Source organism: Haemorhous mexicanus, chromosome 5 (assembly GCF_027477595.1).
Source record: "Haemorhous mexicanus isolate bHaeMex1 chromosome 5, bHaeMex1.pri, whole genome shotgun sequence".
Classification (NCBI taxonomy): domain Eukaryota; kingdom Metazoa; phylum Chordata; class Aves; order Passeriformes; family Fringillidae; genus Haemorhous; species Haemorhous mexicanus.
In genome coordinates, this window is record NC_082345.1 from 2,395,479 (window position 1) to 2,419,240 (window position 23,762).

General features: G+C 39.6%; 1 protein-coding gene across 11 annotated transcripts in view; it reads right to left on the reverse strand.

The window, feature by feature from the left end:
* The window catches only part of PLEKHA5 (pleckstrin homology domain containing A5), a 166,071-nt gene that overhangs the window by 38,697 nt on the left and 103,612 nt on the right, over nt 1-23,762 (reverse strand). For all 11 annotated transcript variants that reach the window (XM_059848021.1, XM_059848020.1, XM_059848026.1 and 8 more), the window contains exons 6-11: nt 21,153-21,257; nt 18,097-18,169; nt 13,943-14,043; nt 12,510-12,625; nt 7,051-7,518; nt 552-1,014 (exon numbers count right to left, since the gene is read on the reverse strand). In XM_059848021.1, coding sequence (XP_059704004.1) covers nt 552-1,014; nt 7,051-7,518; nt 12,510-12,625; nt 13,943-14,043; nt 18,097-18,169; nt 21,153-21,257 — 1,326 coding nt within the window. The remainder of the gene's footprint in view (nt 1-551; nt 1,015-7,050; nt 7,519-12,509; nt 12,626-13,942; nt 14,044-18,096; nt 18,170-21,152; nt 21,258-23,762) is intronic.

Genomic DNA, 23,762 nt, shown 5'->3' on the forward strand with positions numbered 1-23,762 from the left:
TGGCACCCAAGTTCACAATTCTTCATGTCTCCCTCTCAGTGGTCAAGCACTAAGGCTGTGTGCACTGAGACTGATCTTCAGTGATCTCCCTAAGAGCTCAAACACATAAAAAGGAACAATACACTCCATTTGCTGCTGGAGCCCAAGGCAGCCAAACGTGTTGCTGAAGGACAGAAAGCAGCATCTCTAAAGAAACCTGGGATTCTGAGTCCTCTTGGTGCTAAAAGGGAGGTAGATTTCTGTACATGCATGAGGTGTTCTGAATAATTTGCCTATTGACTCCTTATTTTTTTTAGAGGAAACATATTATCATGGGCAGTAATATCAGGACATGTTTTCATCTTCTAGTGTGTTAAAAAAATACATTTTTACTACCCCGAGATTTTTCCCTCCTTTTTAAAACCAAACCTTTCTCCGCAAAACCAGCGATGTAACAATCTCCGTTATAGTAAATATACTCCAGTACAACACGAGTTCTCCAGTGATCAGATACACTCTACTGAAGGGCCCTGCAGATGAGAGTTTTAAATATCAAATGAAGCTTTTTTTACCTTGGTGTGATGTGTCCTGTGCCTGCGGTCGATGGTGACATCTCCCCTCTGCACTGGCGACGACACCTCCGAGCGGTACGTCCGCTGCGGGGAGTACCCCTGGAAAGCCGCGATGGAGCCGTGCGAGGGGGACGTGGGGATGGAGTGCATGGTCTGATCAGAGATGTTGATCATGGTCTTTGGGCTGCTCAGGGTGCTGTGCCTGCTCAGAGTGCTCTGCTTGTTGTAGAACTGGCGCTGCTGCCACTCGTAGAGCTGCCACATGGTGTCGTCGCGCATGGAGCGCCGCTTGTCCTCGGCGCTGGCGGGTCCCACGGCTCTGTCGTAGGGAGCCACGCTGCAGAGGCTTTCTGGACGTGTCTTGCTGTTCCTTGGCAGTGTCCTGTACCCCTCTGGGTAGCGGGGCAGCACCTGAGCTCGATGGCTTGGCATGTTCCTCGGCAGCGTCTGGTAGGAGATGATGCTGGAACACAAGTTTCCTTTTGTTAGCGTTAATATTACGGCAATCGAAGCTTTTCGCTGTGGGTTGGGTTTATCCAGCTCTCACCTTTTATAATACTTTGAATGCCATTTAAAAAAAGCTCAAGAAATTCAAAGCAACAGTTCCAGAATCAATGATTCTGACTGAATGCACTGTAGCAGCCAAAAGTGGATGCTTTCTCTCTGGTTAGCTCTTGCTGATATAATCCATATTTCATCGTTTTACCAGTTTGCCACCTAGCACCCTGCTGGACTGGCAAACTTGATTTCAAGTTTTGATCAAATCTTGGAACTTGTCTATATGTTAGATAGGTAAAGTTTTTAAACCTTTGAAGTTCTACACTGTTTCCACATGCTTTCAATATTTCCATTTGAAATGTTTGCTTTTTCAAAAGTTAAAAAATCCTGTTGTTTCCTTAAGAAAATCTTAAGCAATTACTACGGACATAAAAAAACCCCAGCAGCATAAAAAAACCCTTTAACAGCAGTCCATGGGAAAACTGCAGTAATTGTCTGAAGAAATTATATTTTGTAATTGTCAAGGACAAGCCATTCCATATCAGCCATTCACTTGAAACAAAGAGCAATACACGTCTTTGTTTGATAATAATATTTTATTGCTTTTCAACTCAGATATGAATTCCTTATTTACTTAATTTTTTGCCCCATTAAAAGTTTGGAGTTCTACAGTCATTTAGCCACTTTTAGCATTAGCTGAAATACTAAACAATTTTCTATACCAAGGATTGATGCATGCCTAAGTATGACAAAGCACTTCTTGTTAATTTATTTCAGAGGACAAAATCTAGGTCATAAACATTGATTTATTCCTCCCTTATCTAAAATGCAAATGAGCTCCTCTTAAAGCCTTTTGCTACAGAGCATGCATATGATTGATGCTTGCTTATAGACAACAAAACCAGCCTCAAATTGGACCTGATTCAGCCATGAGAGGGCAGCAGCTTCCAGCTACACCCCACACTAATCTGAACTAAAATCCCTGCACCATGAAGCACCAGAACCTGGAGATGGTTTTGAATTACTTCAGTGCCACAAAAAAACCCCATTAAATAAATTATGTAGATCAAATGGCAAGATAAACCAGCATGATGCATGTGAGATCCTTATGGAATAACTATCAGGAAAATTGATGATGGAGAAACCCACTTTTCTGAAAATAGTTAAGCTGAGTATTTACGATCACCTGCAACATTCTGAAGATGAAAACTGCTATAAAGAGCTTTATGTACAAAACCTGCTACAGTTTCTGAAGCTTTTCAAGAATTACTGAAGAATTATTCCCACTTTGTATTGGACAGCTTCCCATCCTTGCAAAAAAATTACAAAAAGGGAAAAGGGATTCCAAGTCCTAATTTTCTGTTGCCAAATCTGCTTAAATACCTCCAAATTTCTTTAGTGACATACCATTAATGATAAGGCTTTGGTCACCTCCATATTTAAAACCAAACAAACAGGATGCTTTTGAACTCCATTTCTAACTTTCAAAATAGAATTGTAGCTATAACCCATAACAGCTACAGTAAGGCCTGACATTTTCATGAATATATTCAGTAGCAAGACACACCTCACTCGCTGAAGTTCCTCACACATTTTATTAATTAAATGGGCAGTGTAATCCTGTTGGCACCTTGAAATATCCTGAACTTGCAAAAAAGCTGCCTGAAGATCTTACTGTGCAAAGACATCAATTTAAAATTTGCATGCAATTACTTATAGTCTGGAACATTTAGAAAGATAACATAATCCATCTTCAATAGGTAAACCATGAAAACTGTGAAAAGCTCAACCACCTCAATATTCAGCCTTGTTGTACATAATTTCATAAAATCAAAACAGATTCACCCATGTCCTGTTGGTACTTGCAAAAATGTCATCCCAGTTAAACCCAAAACCCAACTCCAGACAGAACTGCAGCTTCCAGCTGCCCTGCACACAAGGGGAGGCTGCTGCAAGCTGGGCCTGAGGTTGCAAAATATTTCTGCAGCTGCCATCATAAACAGCTCCATATAATTGCTCCCATAAGAGAAGGAGTCTTCCACATGTGTTTAGAGACACCTTGAGAGGTTGTCTCTGGGGTAGCAAGAGTGTTCTGGTGTCTGAGCTGGACTATTTGTGTGTCTTAGGTTGGAAATGCAAGATGAGGCTGGGGGTGTGTGTTCTGTTGCCATCTGTCAGAGGTGGGGCAGTTCTCTGCTGTCCCTTGGGCAGTTTGCTTTATCTCTCCCACAGCCAAACCTCAATCTGGGAAATATCTTCTGTTCATGGACCATTAATTATCAATTATCTTCAGTCAATGGGCCAGTGAATGTCCCTGCAGGGCTGATCAAATTCCACCATCCCATGGGGAGATGCTCCGCCCAGGGGAGGAGCCAAGCATTCCTACCTGGATCCAATCTGAGGTTTGGAACACCCCAGCAGCCTTTGCCCACTGCATTCCCAGAGGAGCAGCTTTCTCCTGCCCTGCATTCCCAGAGGGAGAGCAGGCCCATCTCCAGCAGCCCTGGAGCTGCAGAGGAAAACTCCCCCCTTGTGCAGGATCCCTGCTCCAGCAGAACCACAGCTGGCACTGCAGGAGGGCTGAGCCCCCTGGGATGGGACTGTGCCACCAGCCTGAGCCCCCCTGGGATGGGACTGTGCCACCACCCTGAGCCCCCCTGGGATGGGACTGTGCCACCACCCTGAGCCCCCCTGGGATGGGACTGTGCCACCACCCTGAGCCCCCCTGGGATGGGACTGTGCCACCAGCCTGAGCCCCCCTGGGATGGGACTGTGCCACCACCCTGACACACAGGGGGACAGGTTGGGTTCTGAATAATCTGTCAATAGTTTTTGGGGTTTTTCTTTGTACTATTGCATTTGTATTTTCATTTTCCTAGTGAAGAACTGTTATTCCTATTCCCACATCTTTCCCTGAGAGCCTCCTAATTTCAAAATTATTATAATTCAGAGGGAGGGGGTTTACATTTTTCATTTCAAGGGAGGCTCCTGCCTCCCTCAGCACACACCTGGCTTTTCAAACCAACACACTGGGAAAGCAGCTTTGCTGCTGGGCCCCTTTAGGGGCTCAGTGCTGCAATGTTGTGAATATCCTCAGACTGAAACCCTAAAACAGCTCCTCATCCTAATGAACACAAATACCAGCTGGCCCCAAATACAGAACTTCCACCTAAGAATCAAGAAAGGGTGGCAGAGTGAAGATGGAAGCCTGGTGTTTATTATTTTGGATCAATCTCAGATAGGCAAGGCAGAGAGACAGGCTCACATCCTGGGGTAGCAGCAGCAAGAAACATCCCTTAGCACCAAACCACCTTTATGTATTTTTTCACATTTGAGAAAGAGCACTCAAGTGAACCACTTTTATGAAAAACATTTTTTTTCATAACTGACTAGTGCAAAATTAAATAAAATGATACTGAAGTGGAATGTGTATAATTTTTATTCAAACCACATTTATTTTTGGTTTTAAAAAGGTTTGCCTTCCTTAAGGCAGCAGTTTATTCATGTGGCTTTTGCCAAACTCAGTGTCTAGATCCATGGAAACAACAGATAGCAGCTTCAAGAATTCAAATCTACACCGCTGTCATTCTCCTTACTTTTCTGGGCAATCAAACTACTGAGGGGTCAGCCTGTTCCTCTAAAAAAATTAGTAGCTGTATAGTGAACCTTTCTCATTCAATATTGAGGACAGCTAAGAGCTCCTCTTTTCTTTTCTATGTAGTCATTTAATTAAACATCTTTGGTAACATTTTAGCATTAGTCCCAATTTTTTTTGCAGTCTGACACACCAGAGATACTCAGTTGGGTCCTCTATGATTTCTGTATTGCAGACACAATAATACAGATGCACTGGAAAGCAGCTTGGTGGAGAGTCAACTTTCTCCCATTAAGTAAAGACTAGTTTTTTCAAAAATTCTAGTTATGAGTTTTACAGGTCTTAAACAGCCTTAGGATCCTCTCACCCCAACCTTGAGCTTTAGCATAAACCAGAGCTTTTTTCCTACTCTCATTCACCAGCTTTGATTCTACTTAAATTTCTGTCTCCAGCCAGAAACTGGCAACCTGAACAAAAATAAAATTTTAAATTTAAATGAAGCCCCATTTAAAAGACATCACTATATACATTAGAAATGTGGATCATTATTCAAGGCTGTTTCCATGCAAAGCAAAAAAGATCGCTCAAGGCAAATTCTCCTTCATTTTGCTACTTTAATGTAGAACTCCATTTGAAAGCATTTATATTATCACCCTTATCTAGGCAAACAAGTGTTCCCTATACTCAAGAATAAAATATTGTTAATTAGCAACATATTGTTAATAGCACTTCCCTCTACTTGATTCCCACTATGAAATCAGGTTTAGGGTTTTTATACTTGTTCAGAACTGAAAAACAGCACAGCTATTCTAGTTTCTTCTGTTTGGCTGCAAGTTTTAAAGTCCAATTAAAAAAATTAACTGCATCAAAGAGCCTTCTGAGTTCTCATTATGCAAGTTTGAATAATAAGATAAATGTCAGGGTGTGCAAGTCCCTGTCTGTATTACAAGTTCAAACTTGATCAAACTACTTATGATTAGTATTTCATGAACCACCACATTAACAGCTCCTAATTACATGTAATGAAAGGCTAAAAGGAGTGAGGAAACGTTCAACCTTGGCAAGTGGAAGCCAAGTTCATGGAAATGTTTCAAGATTTTGCAAAAACCGAGAAGCCCCCAGGTACATATCTCAAAATTTGTGAGGGAAACATATTTTCTGAACTTGGCTTATCTTAAGCTCTGCTCTGCCATCCATCTATACACAAAATCCTTAATTTCCAGCCCTTCAAAGTATCTCCTGTGATAGCATCTCCATACTTCCTATCAAATGTAATATTAAAAACCTTTTGCATTTTCCTGCTGGAGCTGCTTGTCTAAGGCAGCCTGGAAGCAAAGTCCTTACTCTGCTGTCAGACAGAGAAATTGCTATTGGCATGACATTCAGTATTGCCAATCATTCACACATCGTTTTAAAGCTTCATGAAAAAGCACTAGAGCTCAATATTGTAACTGGCTGATAGCTAATTTCATGAGAAGAGAAGCTTTGAGCATCGAGTCAGATTCTCTGTTTTATTTTTAGATAAATCTTCTCTCCCTCTCTTCAGTTAAAGCTGGTTTGAAGTTTAAAAGCTCCCAGGAATATTTTTATTTAAAGAATTTCAAATAAAATGTTATTACAAGAATTTGGGAGCAAAAAATGCAGAAGAGAGGGCAATTTCAAGAAAATATTTTGATGACTGATGATGTATTTTCCCTGCTTGGACAGGGAAATTTCTAATACCCAAGAAGGGTTTCTGGCCATTTTTATTTATTTATTAATATGCTTTATTAATAATATTATTATTCAAACACTCATAAAAGAAACTTCCATACATCTGTTCTGATAAGTCCTCAAGTGCAGAAGAGAGGGCAATTTCAAGAACAGATTTTAAGATAAAGAATTTTTGTGAGTGATGACATCTCCTCCTTGCTAGGGCAGGGAAATGCCTGACACCCAAAAAGGGTTTATGGCCATTTTTATTTATTATTAATATACTTTAGTTTGTTAATAACCATTCAAATGCTAATAAAAGAAACTTCCATACATCTGTTCTGATAAGTCCTCAAATGCAGAAGAGAGGGCAATTTCAAGAACAGATTTTAAGAGGAAAAAGAATTTTTGTGAGTGTTTAGATTACACCTTCTCCCTGCTAGGACAGGGAAATGCCTAACACCCAAAAAGGGTTTATGGCCAGGTTTAAGGGTTTATAAGGGCTGATTTATTATTAATATACTTCAGTTTATTAATAACCATTCAATTCTAATATAAGAAAATTTCATACATCTGTCCTGAGAAGTCACCCAGGCATTTCTCAGAGAATGAAGAATGCGATTATATAACATGGATCCAGAACAAAAGAAACTAACCAGGTTACAAATGAACTATTTCCTAGAAAGTCTAAAAATAAAATCACCCAGTACTCACCCTCTTGTTTCCTCCTCCTGTCCTTTCCCCCTCTGGATTTTAATCCACTGCTCCAGCTGCAGCATGGAATTGGTTCTCTGCATGACGCGCTCGGAGTCGGCGTGCGCCGGGAGCGCGTTGTGATGGGCTCCATCCCCAGCATCCGCCAGCACAACTCCCAGGGATTTACTCTCAGATCCATTCAGATGGACAGGCCTGAAGTGCCCACCTGGAATGGTGCTTATGGGCAAAGTCCTGTACTCGGATCCCAGAGGGTTCAGCTTCACACTGTTAATCTTTGTTAATGGTCTGTCCTGCCCGACTTTCTGGAATCCGTATTTTTCAGCTTCCAAAGCTTTCTTCTCCTCGTTTTTGTTCACTTCTCTGTTCTTCTGGTTGTTTTGTGCCTCTGGCTTAATTAGCACCCGATGGTTTGAAATGTTATTTACCTCTCGAGGTGATGTATTTTCAACAGTGAACTTCTCTATTCTGGAAGGGAACATATGACATGTTATGATACCAAAAAACCATTCCTTACAAATAGCAATAAAAAACTGGAAATTATTTCAGTGAACCCCTGACCATATATTTTACAACAATATCTTGACTTTGAGAGAAAGATCAGGACATTTTCACAATAATCAAGGAGAGGCTGAGGGGTTTGTGTCTGTTGTTTTGGTGTTCTTTTTCTTTTGTTTTGAATTTTGTTTGGGGATTGGTGGTAGTGCTTGATTGGTTTGGTTTTTGGTTGGTTGATTTGGGGTTTTTCTGGTTGGCAAGTGTGAGTATTGTTGTTTTCTACACTTTTCTCTTTCATTTGCTGTTTTAAAAACAATTATAACATGAGGTAATTTATTAAAAATTCAACAGTCAATTAACCCCCTGGAAAACATGTGCACAACAGAAAATAAAGCCAGAGAATGAAAAGTGGATGTTCAGCTCCTGGAGGGCTGAAAATTCAAGGATGAAAATATTCAGTGGCTCTCCAAGAGCTACAGCCTCCAAATGTCAACAGCCTGAAATTCAGATGGTTTTCAAAGTCAGCTTGTGATTCACAATACTGCTGAATTTAGCATATAATGAGCTCCTTTCAAGAAAGCAAATGACTTTTCATGGTCACTGGTGCCAATTGGGTTTCTCTGCTGTGTTATCACTTTGGCTGGCACACAGTGTGCAGAAAATGACTGTGGCTTTTTCTAATTTTAAGGGGGAAAATAGCTGCTGACTTAAGGAACTGTACCACAGAAATAATGGTATTTTTGGAATTGCTACTGCTTTACAGTATTTACACAAGTACTCAGTGTGTGCAGTTCTATTAGTGATCTTCTTTTTAAAACTTTAAAATGTCAAGAGGCTCTATCTATCTTTTGCCATACTGGGAGGACCCGAATTTCAATTCCAGCTCAAAAAGTGACTTTTGGGTTTAGCTCACTAGAAAAATAACCCCACCACTTTAAAATGTTTTGCTCTGCATTTTTTGGTATGGGAGGAAAGCAGAGGAAGAGATATAATTTCTTAAGATTACATCTCTGTATAAAACCAAAGTAAGAACAACACTTTATTTTAAGAGGATGTCGAATTAACTTTTTGTTTTGTTCTGCATCTTTTTTTTTTAAAAATGCATTATTCTTCTTTATACCTGCACCCAGTTCAAGTGTCTGTGAAAAGCCCATCACACCCACAACTTACCAGGAGCACAAGATGACTGACTACACACACAGCTCTAAGTATTGCTGCTTACCCCATTGTGAAAAAAAGCTGTTTATTTTTCCCCCCAAGATCTTAAATGGTTCCCAAGACCAAACATTTGTGCCTAGGTTCCTTCTCAAGGTGATGGAAAAGAAAAGGATCACCTCCTCACTCCCACATCAAAACTGCACCACCCAGTGTTCTACCAGCAACTAAAGGAATTTCCCAACAGAAATGTGAATTAAAAACTCCATTTCCCACAATGATTAAGTACAAAAGGGTGTTAAGATTTCAGTTTTCAGCCAGCACTCTGGAGTTGACAAATGGATATAAAGACTGCCTTGCAAATAATCCTGAACGTGGGCAGTAATATTTGCAGTATGTCTCAATAGCACCATCTACCCCATTATATAAAACTTAAAAAATGTTAAAAAATTATTATAACTCTTTCTCAGGTGACTTTAGAGCAGAGGAAAAGGTGGAAAATCCATGTGGAGAGGGAGAGTGGCATCTCACTCATCATCTAAGTGGCAAACTCAAGCTCTGGCACTGTGTTCAGTTCACACTCTCATACTTTCCACTGTGTTTTAATTGAAAACCAGCAACTCCCAAAATCACAGAATTGTTTTTCCATGCAGCCTCATGCTGCATCCCTCATTACTATGGTTCTACAGAGCCAAACATTTACATTTTACACTCCTTGGGATGGTGTAGAGGCTGCAGGACTGACATTCAAACAGCCTGCTGGGCTCTCTCAACATTTTGGTGAAACCAAACCAGCCAAGTCTGAGTGAGCAGGGGATTCTCTTTCCACACTGAAGGATCCATATGGGAAAAAATTATCAGAAACAAATGCAAGGAACATAAATCCATCTGTATATTTGGCTCCATAGTTATAGCTAGCTCTCAAAGATATATTCAACAAAGCTGGCAGGCTGTTTGAGGATGGGATAGGGATAGAGAAAGAGAATGAGCATTGAACATGGGTCTTTCAGCATATGCTGAATGCAATTTATGTATTTCTGCCACCCAAAAGGAATCATATGTACAATATGCAGTACAGGAGAAGCACTATTTTTTGCTGGTTTATATAAGGAAATAATTCTGAAAGGGTTGGAGGGGGGGGGAGCATGTGATTAATGATCAGAGGGACAGGAGGGCTGTGATTTAACAAAGCAAGGCAGAGGCATTTGAAAAGGAAAAGCCATCTTTTCCAAGCACACTGACGTCAGCCAGCCCCCACTGTGGATGCCTCTGTGCTAACAAGTGCTTTTTTGGCAGCCTGGCTTATGCTGTTCAGGGAAAGTAACTACCCCAGGAGGGAAAAAAGCCATCTTTTCTTAGTACATGCTGCATCACTGAGGAGAAAAAGGCTGCAGCACAGAGGCTGACAGTGAAAGGACAGAAAATGGCACTCAAAGCTGGGAGAGCAGAGATCAGCATTTAGGGTAAAATGGTGAATCACTGTGTTGGTGGACACTGCCATCTGCAAACACAGGCAAGCACCCAGAGAGGGGGCTTGAGATCATATTTTGAGTCATAAGCTTCAACAGCTCCTCACTGACTGAAGTGCTTGGTTTCATTATTTTAACAGGCCTCTCAGTACTTTATTAAACTTGAATGTACTAGCTAGGTGAAATAAAACTCTTTAGAAAGGAGTAATTACAGTTCAGTCAACAGGGCCAAATACTCTTTGTCCTTCCCTGCAGCTAAACATCAGAAGGGAACATTTCTGCAGCAAATAAAGCCCAGTTCTAAGAGAAAAGGGTACATTTTTACTTTCTCACTTCAGTATCTCATTTGTGGTTTACGTGGCTAACTATGTGTGGAAAACAGGAGTAGTTTATAAAAAACCTGGCAACATCCCTTCCCTCCCACCAACTTAATGTTTTAAATATTCCTTTTATCTTTATCCTCTCCAAGGAACTCACATCTGCAGAAAAACAGACACAAAAAATGTGCTAAAATTATTTAAAAGATTTGGTTTAACAGACTGTTGGATTTGATTTCCAGAGTACCCTGAGCAGTGAAGTATCTTCTAGGTTTCAAGAATTACACTGTAAAAAGCTCTTGATTTATCATTGGCATTTTATGTGAACAGGCAATTAAATGTGGCCCAGCATTAGCTTACATGGATAATTCAAGGAAGCAAGCTCTTAATTACTCATTTATTGTATTGCAAGTATCCAGTCAGTTAGAAACTGTACTCAGTGCAATGTCAGAACCTCTAAAAAACCAGAACTCAGTAACAAAAGCACTGCCAAATTTGACTGAACCAAAACCATTTATGCTTAAGCTCCAGCTATGCCAAACTTCAGGTTACTTGGAGATGAGGTAATAAGACACTTAATACTTAACAGATTTTTTTCAGGGAAGGAACAGTATTTCTTCTACATAGGATCATATCCTGCTAGGTTTCATTTTAAGAACTTAAAAAACAGCCAAAAGATGGATTCTTTAGAAAACAGATGTCTTAAGGGTTTTCTTCCTTATTATAGCAAACAGATTTGAAATTCTTTGGGACTTGGTCTTGAAATCTATTTTCTCTGAAGTAATTATTTCAAGGCTACCAACAAAGTTCTCAAAGAGGTCACATCTACTTCTGTTTCATTCTGAGGTTTCTTGCCTGAATCAAAACAACAAGATGGTGTTATGTAAGTTGCTTTTCTGACAACTGTTTGGCTGCTGGCAAGTCTGTTCTGCCTGTGATATCCAAGTAGATATTCACAGTATTGCAAACATCAAATGAAGGTCATTTCAGCAGTTCAGGAAAAGATTGAGAATGACCCCCTTCAGTTTTTTTCCTCTACCAAGTGTTTATACAATTGATATGTGATTTTTGGTTGAAGTGAAGTGGGTTTGATTTGGTTTAATAATTCCTCCATATGTAAATTACCATTGTCTCTGCGATACAAACCTGATTTTTCAGACAAAGTTTATTACTACTAAACTTCTCTGGAACCTGTGTCCATGAGATTTTTCTATTACTTTTTTAAACTCAGAGTTCCTCAGCACTGCTGACTTTATTTAGCTCCAGGGTAGCAGGAACTAAGGGAGTGGAGAACAGATCAAGTGACAGCAGCCATCAGCAATAACTTCTGTGCTGTCAATAACAAGGAGCTTTTAAACTTTCAATTGATGAGGTTTCCATTACAGATGGCAGGGAGCTGACCCTAGGGACCACATTCTGAGAGCAAATGACTCTCACTGGAGAGACAGCAGCAGACAGGGCTCAGTCTCTGAGAGCACAAAGCTTCTGGTGATAATTTGCTTTTCACTGTCAACACAGGGGCACAGCAAGGTGAGCCTCCAGATCAGGTAAGCATAAATTTGGTGACAGCTTAATGATGAACAAGAATGGCTCCCCACAGGTTGCCCACAGGTACAAGTGGTTAATTTAGCCAGAAACTCCAGCTGTGAATTTGAGGACTGTGACAGCTTTAAGCTGAAGGCTGCCACCAGTTGAGCTGTTGCTATTCAGTCAGGAGGGCAGGGAAGTCAAACATGCCTGCACACAGAATTTGTCATTGCACTTCTCTTGATGCCACTGGCTGAAGGGATAGTTCAATTTTTTTTTTCCTAGCTCCTGACAATCAATATTCAGAACAGAACTTGGATTATTTTTGCTACTTCAAAATTTTATCCAACACTGTCCAGTTGGTAAGGGGGTCTTCAATATAAGGAGAAATCACTTCAGCCAATTTACATCCTATTTTAGTCTTTCACAAAACAAATCAAACTAAACAAGAGAAAGCAATACACTGTCCCACTGTTTTGTCAATCCACACTACCTTTTCACAGGCTCTGTTTGCACAAGTGCTGCATCTATCATGGCTTTCATCCACAACTCCATTTCCTTCCCTGTATCTGTGCAGAAATAATAGGTCCTCATGTTTGGATGAGCTGCCTGATTGGAAATGACATGGTCATTGCAATAAAAATGTAAGATTCTGTAAAAGAAGAGAGGCAGATATGGTTACTGCATATTCACTCTGATGCTTTCTCTGAGAAGATTTCTTCAGATAATATGCTCAGAAAAAAAAAATCAAAAGGAACACTACAGTGTTTCTTAGTCACTGCATTCATGTTTTCAAAATAACTGCCTGTAATTTTCAATCATAGCTGCTTCTTCATTAATACATTAAACAAAAAGCCCTTAAATTTCTTCAATCTACTAAACATGATATTGAGCATTCATTAATTTAATGATGTAGATTAATATAATTCTTATAAATAAGATTTTAGCATAGATTTTGGCAGTCTGAATGATACAATAAGTTTTAATGGGTACTTACCACAGTAAATAAATGATGTCTTGGTTAGGAGACCAAACAAAGCACCAAAAGGAGCTCATAAAACAACAATAAAAAAAAAGTCAGGACAAAATGCTTAGTAAAGTAATTTATATCATGATTTAAGATTGTCATGAAACACTTCTAAGAGCGATTAATGTAATATTGTGATTTAAGGATAATAAATTCTAATTTTCATTTATGTGCAAAGATACTTTGTATTAAATAACAAATGCACTTTCATTAGTGAGATAAATTCAGCTGCAGATGATGGTTTATAATTCTAAATTATAATTCACCACACAGGATTTAAGACCCATGAACTACAAAAAAAAAAAAAATCCTGCTAGTAAGTGATATCCATCCATTTCCTCATTCTAGTAATTCTGTCTATATTTACATCAGGCTAAGCACTTGAAACTTTTGCTCTATTATGCAAAAACCAGCCCCAGAAGCTGTTTGTCAATCAATTCAAATGCTAATAAAAGAAACTTCCACATATCTGTTCTGAGAAGTCCTCAAATGCAGAAGAGAGGGCAATTTCAAGAGGAGACTTTAGGAGGAAAAAGAATTTTTATGAGTGATGACACCTTCTCCCTGCTAGGATAGTGAAATTTCTGACACCCAAAAAGGGTTTATGGCCATTTTTATTTATTATTAATATACTTTAGTTTATTAATAACCATTGAATTCTAATAAAAGAAACTTTCATACAACTGTTCTGAGAAGTCACCCAGGCATTTCTTACAGAGAACAAAGAATGCAATTATATAATATAGATCTAGAAGAAAAGAAACTAACCAGGGTACAAATGTATTATTTACTACGTATTATTTACTGATTTGCTATGAACAGCTCTGTAAAATGAGCTTTTGAGACCAGGCTCTTGTGCCTTCAGACACAAAATGAGATGGCAAAGCTGCTCTCCTCACCTTGAAGGCGAATTTGCGGTTGATGTGGTCCTCAGCAGACAGCACAGATATCTGGAAACTAGGCAGGAGTATGCTCCCCAGGATTCCTTCCTCCTTCTCATCTGGGGATGCACACTGGCATTAGGAAATGGCCCTTGGGCACACAACACCTGCACTCTGACACTTCAAACTCCTTCAGCCACACCCGAGCACCAGCAGGGAGTCTGGGTCAGAGAATGCATTGTGAACCAGAAATCCACACTAACTGTGAGGAGCAGGTGGAAGTCAAGCCCCTGATTGAGTGACAAAGAACCAGAATGGTCAGAACCCAGGACATCCCTCTGGCTGCCCTGGAGGGCTCAAGCTCCTGGCAAGGAGCTCAGAGACCTTGGCACAAAGCCAAAGACACCCGTGCCTTTGATTTTAGCCCATGGAAAAAATTACCAACTTTGTGTGAAGATTTACAAGCCACGAGAGTTTAAGTAGAATGACAGTCACAAGCAGAATTTTGGGGTTTTTAGAGTGGGGGTTCAGAAGCCAAGATGGAGGGATTTGGGTGTGCCTTGTTCTTACTCTTTCTTCTTCTTGTCCTCCATCTTCTGGGTGATGGTGGCACTTTTGGATTGGTTTAGAGTAGACACAGACTGTCTAACAGAGGTGATAGGGATTGGGAAATTATTGTGAATAAAGTACAGGTAGTTTTTAGTATAAAAAGCCAACAGCACCCCAAGGGCAGGACTGTGCCTCAGCAGGTCAGAGAAGGACTGTTATAGATAAGAGAAAATAAACAGCCTTGAAAAGCAGAGCTGAGGAATCCTGACTCCTTCTTCAATTGCTGGGCTGGGAAAAAGAGACTTTCTGACACTTTGGGGACATCCTGAGACAGAGCAGCACACATCTACTGCCTGCTCACTGAAAACACCTCTGACAGCACAAGTGCTTAAAACACTGCTCGTGACTGCTGGCATTTTAGAGAGAATGTGCATTCTTCTTCTGATCTCAGGCATATTGTGCTACATAATCCCCATTGTAATATTTAATTATGAATTATCATTATAATTCCCACAAAGAGTTTACTCTCAATTACATTCCATTTGTAAAGATTCCACACGTTTCAGATAATTTGTAAAAAAAAAGCTCTCCCCCAAAACAAATACCATTTTCCCAGAGCCTTGTTTTACATAAAATTTTAGATCAACAGATCATAATAAAATAATTGACGTTTTAATTGAAAGCCACAACCAGCTTTTAAATCCAATTAGACTTTAATAAAGGAGTAAGTGGATGCAATTCATAGTCTGTCTTAATTGTATTTCATGAACAGAATTTCCACTCACAATCACTATCTCAGAGACTGTCCCCCATAACACTTCTCTTAGTTGAAGATAGTGCCCACAAAAAATCCATGAAATTAAGATGAAAACAGGCATTGCAAAATTTCAATGAAAAATTATCAGTTCCAATTAAAATACACTTAAGCAGCATGCCAGGACTATTGCTTATGTGTGGACTTTAAAATCTTTTCCAGGTTCTCATTTACTCCTAGATTTTGAAAAGCCAGAACCTTCATTTAAGTTAATTATATGGGGAAAGTTGTGCCCAGCCACTTAAGTATCCCATGAAAGATTAGATGTAAAAACTGCTTTTTGGGACAGCTGTTTAATTGCAGAGCTGAGCATAAATTCATTCCTATGATAAGGCAGAAAAGAAATGGAGTGGATTGACTTTCAGGAACTCAGCAGTACTTTTAAATATGACTGAAACCATCCCACCTTCCCTTCAAACACTGACTCCTTGCCAGCCACACACAAAAATGTGCCCTGTCCCCAAACACATACTGGGCAAAGATTGGAGTTTACTTTATCTGGACTTCTGTTTGGGGGAAAAGTTCTCTTTTCCTAGATCATATTTTGACTCATGACTGAGTAAATCCCCCATGAGTGCCACATAACATTTTGGTTCCACTGAACAGCTGCATGTCTGGAGCACTTTGGTCTTTGTTAAAAACATGCTGCCACATTCCAGCTCCAGATTTTAAAAATCTGTTCCCAATCAGGTTTGCTTTTATCTACACATCCCACTGCCCCATATTCTCTTTACTTGTGTGCAGTGCATGTACACAAGAAAAGCAGCAGATCTTCTGTCCAGCCCTAAGAACTTTGATTTGTGCCAACAACAACCTTCCAGTATGAAAGTGGATGTTCCTTCATGCCTCAGGGGAACAAAGGGAGTATTCTCTGAGCTGTGAGAAAATACTATGACATGATTTTTGTTTTCATCTTTAAACTGGATTTCAGCTGCTGACACTGTAACACAATTCTGGAAATTTAGTAAGATTTACTAACAAAACCAAAGAAAGCCCACAACCACAACTGCACAACCACAAACAGGTCTGTGGTTCCATCTGGGAGCAAGTGCATGACCCTCCCTTTCCTATTTTGTCACTGCCTGAGAACTAACAGAAACATAAAAGGGTTTACATTAAAAACTTTTTATATTTTATCAGCCACTTCTAATACATTTTGGACTATCACTGCACACGTTTAATTCCAGTTTAACAGTTTTAACTACTTTCCAGTGAGTGACAGGTAAGAGCTACATTTATCACATAAACAATTTAGATTATTCTGCTTGTATTTCAGAATGTTGGGCCACGTAGAAAATAAAAAGATTATAGAGCTGTTTATATTTTATTTGTTGTTGGTTTTGCTTATTGCTTTCTTTTGTTTTATTTTGACAAACTTCCTGTGCAGTGCTTAAATTCAATTTAATCTGTCCTCAAGGCAGCTATAATGTAGCACTTTCTTTACAACTTTTTGAAGAAGGAGCCTGAAGAGGTGTTTAAAATAAACCTGTAAAAAGCACAGAGTATGCAATGACCACTTAGGTAAGCACAGTGTATCTCTATCAGTCAGTTGATGCCTCCACAAGTGGAATTTCAGCCTGATTTTTGACTCAGCAGGGGTTTATCCAACTCTGTGCACCACTTGGTGTAGAGAAACAAAGCCTAATGATATTTGAATAATTCAGAATTTAACTAAACCAGTTGCAAACAGAGCCTTTGTTTCAGACCTGATTTGTCTTTGCTTGGCTTCGTGCTGCACTTCCAGAGAACACCACTTGAAATTCATCAGTCTCTGCTTTCAGCATCACCAGCATCAGCACCAGTCTCAAAGTTTCATCCCAAACTGGACCCCTTGGTTGCTCTTCACCCACAGTTAAGGCTGCAGGTGACCCTGTTTACATTCCTCTATTTTGCCATGCTCCACAATCCTCCTCACTCTCAGCCTCCTTTAAACTGAAATGTAGACCTTAAACTAAAATGCACACTTTAAACTAAAATGCACACTTTAAACTAAAATGTAGACCTTCAACTAAAATGTAGACCTTCAACTAAAATGTACACCTTCAACTAAAATGTACACCTTCAACTAAAATGTACATCTTCAACTGAAATGTACACCTTAAACTAAGATGTACACTATATTTCAGGATTGTCCACGTTCCCCTGTGCCCAAGTCCCACTTGTTTCTGGAGGAGCTCTACAGTTCATAATCTGCAGTGCTGAAGGGATCACTAACCCACCTAACTCCAGACTAGAATGAGAAGCAGGTAATTTTTCCCATCTAAAGTTAAGTCTGATCTAGCTACAGGAGGTTACTAACAGATTCTTTTGTTCCAAATACAGCAGAGACTTCTATTCATATGGAATTGGACAATGTTCCATTTTCTAAGTATTCATGAACACTGATTAGAGTTCCCAAAGGCAAATATATCCTCTTTATCATTCTAAAGGCAGAGTTTCAGCTCCCCTGCACTATATCCCTTCCCTATCCCCATTTCAGCTACTTAACTCACATAAAAATCAGATTTAACCTGACATATTTAGTTTCTAGCAACAGAAGCTGTGAAAAAAACTACAACCCAGAATTTAGTAACAGAGGTGGCTGTGAATGGGCTTGCCCTTTGAGCACAGCCTGGCAGGCAGGAAGCAATTGTGTGAAACTGGTAATTAAGAAAGAAAGAAAGAAAAAAATAAGAGTAGCAGGCCTGGATATTGACAGCTGTACAACTATTTTAATCCATTAAGTTAAGCAGCAGCTTATTTCTAACATCTGACTGGTGTGTCAAAATTTATCTGCTCCCAGCAAAACTAGCAAAGGAGCTGAACTTACCTCTGTAGTAGAAGAGACACAGATCTGAGAGCACAAACCAGCGTTTCTTCCACAGCTTCATCCCCGTGCTGTCCTGCAGGAATCACAGGGGCCAAGTCAGAAAACGTGCTGGGGACAGCTCTGCTTCCCAGCACAAACCAGCACAGCTGCTGGAGCCCTGGATGCTGAGAAATTCAGAGTTTCTGTGCTGCCAGGCACTGACCCCCCAGAGAACACTGCAGTGACCTGAGGGCCTGGAGAAGCTTCCAGAATGGAATGGCAGAACTGGGATTGTGGGTGTGGAGTTTGGATAGAAGTGTGTGATATCACAGGGTGGGAAACTCAGAGTTTAAGGGTTTAGAATGTAGTAATATATATAATGCAAGATGGAGGTTTTAGGGTGGAGGCTGCTCCTTCTTCTTCTCCTTCTCCTGAGTTTGGGTGGTTTTGTGTAATTGGATAAAAAAGTCCCCACTGAGGGCATGGGTGGTTGGGTATTGGGCTAAAAGTGAAAATAGTTTTAGGTGTCATTTCTTACTTGAACAGTTTATCCCTAAAAGGCCTTGTAGAGAGAGATGGGGCTCCATTTTCAGCTTGTTAGAGTGAAGTGCTGCAGAACTCAGGGTTTGTGAGACTGGGACATAGATAAGAGCTAATAAACATCTGAGTCCCAACAAGAAATTCTGTCTCACAATTTAATCCCGACCCTGGCAAAAGAAGATAAAAACTGAACACACAACTGTGCTGTGTGTGCTGCCAGCTCCATTTCTTGGCTGTTTTAAGTAGCTGACTTCTCACCCTGAGCTGTCACTGCAAACAAAGGCTGTGACCCAGGAATGCTGAGGTGAACAGGGAGCCATGGAATGGCTGGGGTTGGAAAAGGCCAATTAGCTCCTCGAGTCCAGCTGATACCCAGCACTGCCAGGTCCCCCACGAAACCATGTCCCCAAGTGCCACATTAACACATCTAATTACACCTTCAGGGTTGGTGGCCTGACCACTTCCCTGGGCAGCCAGTTCCAGTGCTTGACAACCCCTCTGGTGAAGAACTTTTTCCCAATATTCAACCTAAAACCTGAGGGCATTTCCTTTTGTCTTGTCACTTGTCACCTGGGAGAAGAGACCAGCCCCCACCTCACTACAACCTCCTCTTTGGCAGCTTAGAGAGTAGGGAGGGCCTCTCTGAGCCTCCTTTTCTACAGGCATGCTAGAGATTCCAATCTACAGTTTAACTAATTAAAAAAAACCCAAAAAACCCAAAACCTACACTTTTTTTCTCTTAAAGAGCAAGATAACCCTTCAGGTACATCTTCCTTTGTTTTCTGAAGGAACTCTCTGTTGAACTTTGTCTTCTATTACCACTCATATATCTAGAGCTAATTTCTTTTCCAAATAAAGTTTATTCCTACAGCAATTTAATTTTCTTTTATGCCTACGACCAATTTACACCACACAACTCAGAAGGAGAGACTGCCACCACTGCTGCAGTGTAAATAAGGCAGAGCACAGCAGCACACACATCCTGGCAGAATCAGATTTAATAAATATGTTAATCTGTTCCAAGAAGAAAAGCATGTGTGAATTAGAAATATCCTTGTAGTAAATAGGTTCTGTGACAATGAAGAAGAAATCTCTAATGAAAAACTGTGGGGTGGGTTTGTTTTTGGCTTAAGGCTGCAGGTGTTCCTGTTTGCATTCCTCTGTTTTGCCATGCTGCACAAGCCTCTTCACTCTCAGCCTCCTTTAAACTAAAATGTTTTAGGTTTTAACCATTTAAACTAAAATGGTTTAAAAAAAAAAATCCAGCCCAACAAAAGTCAGGATGATTTTTAGCCTCATATTTCAAGCTCTGCTCCTTTTGAGGTGGGAGAAATGAGATGAAAGAAAGAATAAACCAACCATTAGCTAGGAAACATTATTCTGTGACCCTGCCCATGATTTTCCAGGATTCTGTGACCCTGCCCATGACATCCTAGGATTCTGTGACCCTGCCCATGATTTTCCATGATTCTGTGACCCTGCCCATAATTTTCCATGATTCTGTGACCCTGCCCATGACATTCCAGGATTCTGTGTGCTCTAGCTGAGCCTGGCTAATTGTGTTAAATTGTCATGAGGTCCCTTCCAACCAAGACAACTGTGTGATTCTGTGCCCCAAAAACCAACAACAAAAATCACCTTTGTGAGAATTTTTTACTCTCAGCATTCACATCTCAGAATTCTCTTCACTATCAGAGTAGAGGCCACAGGATTGTCTAAACCTGGGAAAATCTCCCACTAAACAGACACTTCTAGATCTTATTATCTGAGCAGTTTTTGAAAACTGACTCATCACCAGCACTCAGAAATCTAGGCAGGTCATTCCAGTCTATCTGAGTAGGCACAGTGAATGACAATGTAAATCAAAATTACATACACACATTGGTCTCAGCTGAGTTTAAATTATGAGTTCTCAAAGGCTCCTGGTGCATTGTAAAAACAGATTTGTAATATCAACCAGAACAGCACATTTACAGCAGGCTAGAACATTGTCCCAATATTAAAGAGCACATACTTCAGATTAATTCACACTGCATGGGAAAACCTAAAATAATCTCTGGTTTTAACATAATTATCTTTGAATTAAGGAAATGGACATACCTATGTGAAATATATGAAGAAATGGCTCCAGTTAGCATTTTTAATTGAAAATATTACTTTTAAAAAAAAGAAAAAGATACATAGTCTAACAAAAGAAACTTAAAAACCCCCCAATCATCTGGGTCATACACCTTTTGTCCCATCATCTACATACCTGAAATTAAATCAGCTATTTATTAACAACATCTGCTCAGATCTTTTAGAGAGAATCATGTATATATATATATATATATATATATATATAGTCTATCAATATTCTTTACTTGTCTGATGTCCTTATTTGTATCAGACTGATACCCAGTAAGGAGTTATTGAAATGAAGAACACAGTTTAGAGCTTCATTCTGCTATTGCTATCATTGTATTTTATAGAAATTCTTGTCTTTTGTACCACATAGGAGAGGAAAAAAAAGCAGGGGGTGAGGAGGGTTTGAGTACCTGTTTGTAGAGCCAGCCTCTTCTGACAACTGGTGCATTAGGATTTCTCTTTATGGAGTTGGATCTCTTCCCAAAATTATGAACCTTCTTTGAAGATCGTGATGTCTAAATTGAATTGAACATGTTATAGAAACCATGACATCAATCACTGTACAAAAATCAAAATGCTTTTCTTTTCTCTAAGATCTTTTTTTTGTCCCTCTTGGGGACTGCAGAACACAAACTCTATTCTTTTTTTAGATAAATAATTACTACAATGGTTCTGCTGGCTTCAGCATTTCTTTCTTTTCTTCTGCAGAGAATATAAAGATAAATCCCAAGACAAGTACTAAGAGATGTTTTGGGGTTTTTTTAAAACAAGAAAAACCCAACCAAATACACATCTGACCTTCTTCTAAGGTGGGTAGAATGCCTACTGAAGAAGTAAACTCACAGAACTATTATTAATTATGAAAAACTACATCACCTGGGTGAGAAATCCCACTCTTTCCTGCTTCCAACACTGAACTAACACAGGAAAATTTTTTCAGATTCCAACAAGATATAATTCCCCCTTTCCTAAAATAAAAATTAATTTTTTTGTGTTCCTTCTTTGTTCTGTGATCTCTTGATTGGTTTGAATATTCATTATTTTAATTGCTTGCACTAAAGTCTACTTAGAAAGCTTTCCATGGAACTCCAGAGCTCCTATCAGCTCTTACTTACACTTTTTTACAATTCTGCAATGATCACCTACGATTAAGGGAAGTAGGAAAAATAAAACATTTTAGATTTCATCCTTCTACTTGAACAACCACAAGAAACTGGAAAAGGCACAAAGAAACCTGCACTGCTTTGCCAATTCACACTTCATTCTTCTCAGCCTACACTTAGAAAGTTTGCTCTGCAACTAAAGGAGCTGAACATTTACTTGTGTTTTAAATCCTGTAAGAATTCAGACACCATGGGACACAGCAAATACACTCCTGTGCTGAAGAAATCAAGTTCAAGTGAGTTTTTAAAGCTGCATTTCAAATCCACCATTTGGACTGAGACAATATGATAATCCTGTGTTTCAGCCTCCCTCTCTCTGCTGCTGGGACTAATCATGAGGTTATGCAAAATTCCTAAAGGAAGAAAGCTTGACAGCCACTCAGGTTTTGTTGCAAATGAGGTGTGGGGTTTCTCTATGGAAATTCTCTCAACACTCATCACAGGACTAAGCTGGGTTTTACTCATGCTTCAGAGAGAATCCCACAGTAGCTGAAAAATCATAAACTGAGAACTTGATTTAAAATTATGTGCAGCTTTTGTCAATGATGCCATTAACTGAAAAATACAACACTGCCTGGCAAAAAAAAAAAAAAAAAACAAAAACCAAAAAACATTACAAAAGCTATGTGTGCCTGCCTAGAGCCTACAACACAAAACCCATGTTATATTTCTTTTTGGCAAGAATCATGAGGGAATATAAAAACAATCAGAGTGCTTTTAATTTCCCTTGGAGATACAGAAATCTGACTCAGCTCTGAAAAGCAAGCAACTGAAAACCTAATTAGGAATAAAAGTAAAAATCTTCCACATTTTCTTCTGAAAAATTCTATCAGTAAAAAATGGACCAAGAGTTCTAAGAAGCCAAGAGAATGATGACAGCCAGCTGTGAAAAAGGAATACATAACAAAGAACATTTAAAAATGCAGTGATAAAGTGAACTACAGCTCTCTGTTAACCTGTATGGCTGCTGTATTGGCACATCACACAAAAGCTGTGCTAACCCTTTGATCAGAAATAATTTCTAACACTCTCACCTACTCTAATATTAGCTACTAAAGGTTCAGAACCCCTCAAGAGTGCTCCAGAATTCCTACACTTGTAAAAATAGCTAATGCATTGAGGCTGCTTCTGAAGACCACAAGCACTTGTGTCAAGCCTCACAAATTCAGATAATTTAGACAGCTGCCTCGAAGGTAGGCTGATAAAAACCCATATTGACTCCAATTTCCCTGAGCTAACAGCAGAGTTTTAATGGGTTACATCCTACCAACTGTGAATACAAACTCCCTTCAATTAAATGCAGCATCACAAGTGCTTTCTAATTTTAGTTAATCCAGAGAACACTTCAGATGACTTGTAATTAGCTTGCCACATAAAGAGAATAACTTCACAACAAACTCTGAACCTTTAGACAATGAGTATTTTGGGACATTGAAACACTGTAGGTGAGTATATGAACTAATCATGGGTTCTCAGAGTTTGGATCACCTCCTCCTTTTGTTGTGGGATGGATCTCTGGCCATCTCTGGTCTCTTTCATAACTAATTATCTCAAACTGTGACAGGAAAAAAAATAAAAATAAAAGAACTGAACAACAACAAAAATACAGGACATACTGCCCAGCTCCAGCTTTTGCAGAAGAGAAAGAGAGGATGGTGAAGAATGATCCAACCACTCATCACCTGCTGGAAGGTGCAGAAGGGAACAGAGCAAGGAGAGCCCCCCTGGTACCACCTGATCCATTCCAAGGCACAGAACTCAGATGTCTCCAAAATCAGATCCTGTGGGAAGAGCCCTGCACAAACCCAGTGCTGAGAAAGAAGCCAGGATGTCCAGCCAGTGATGTTCACTGCTTTC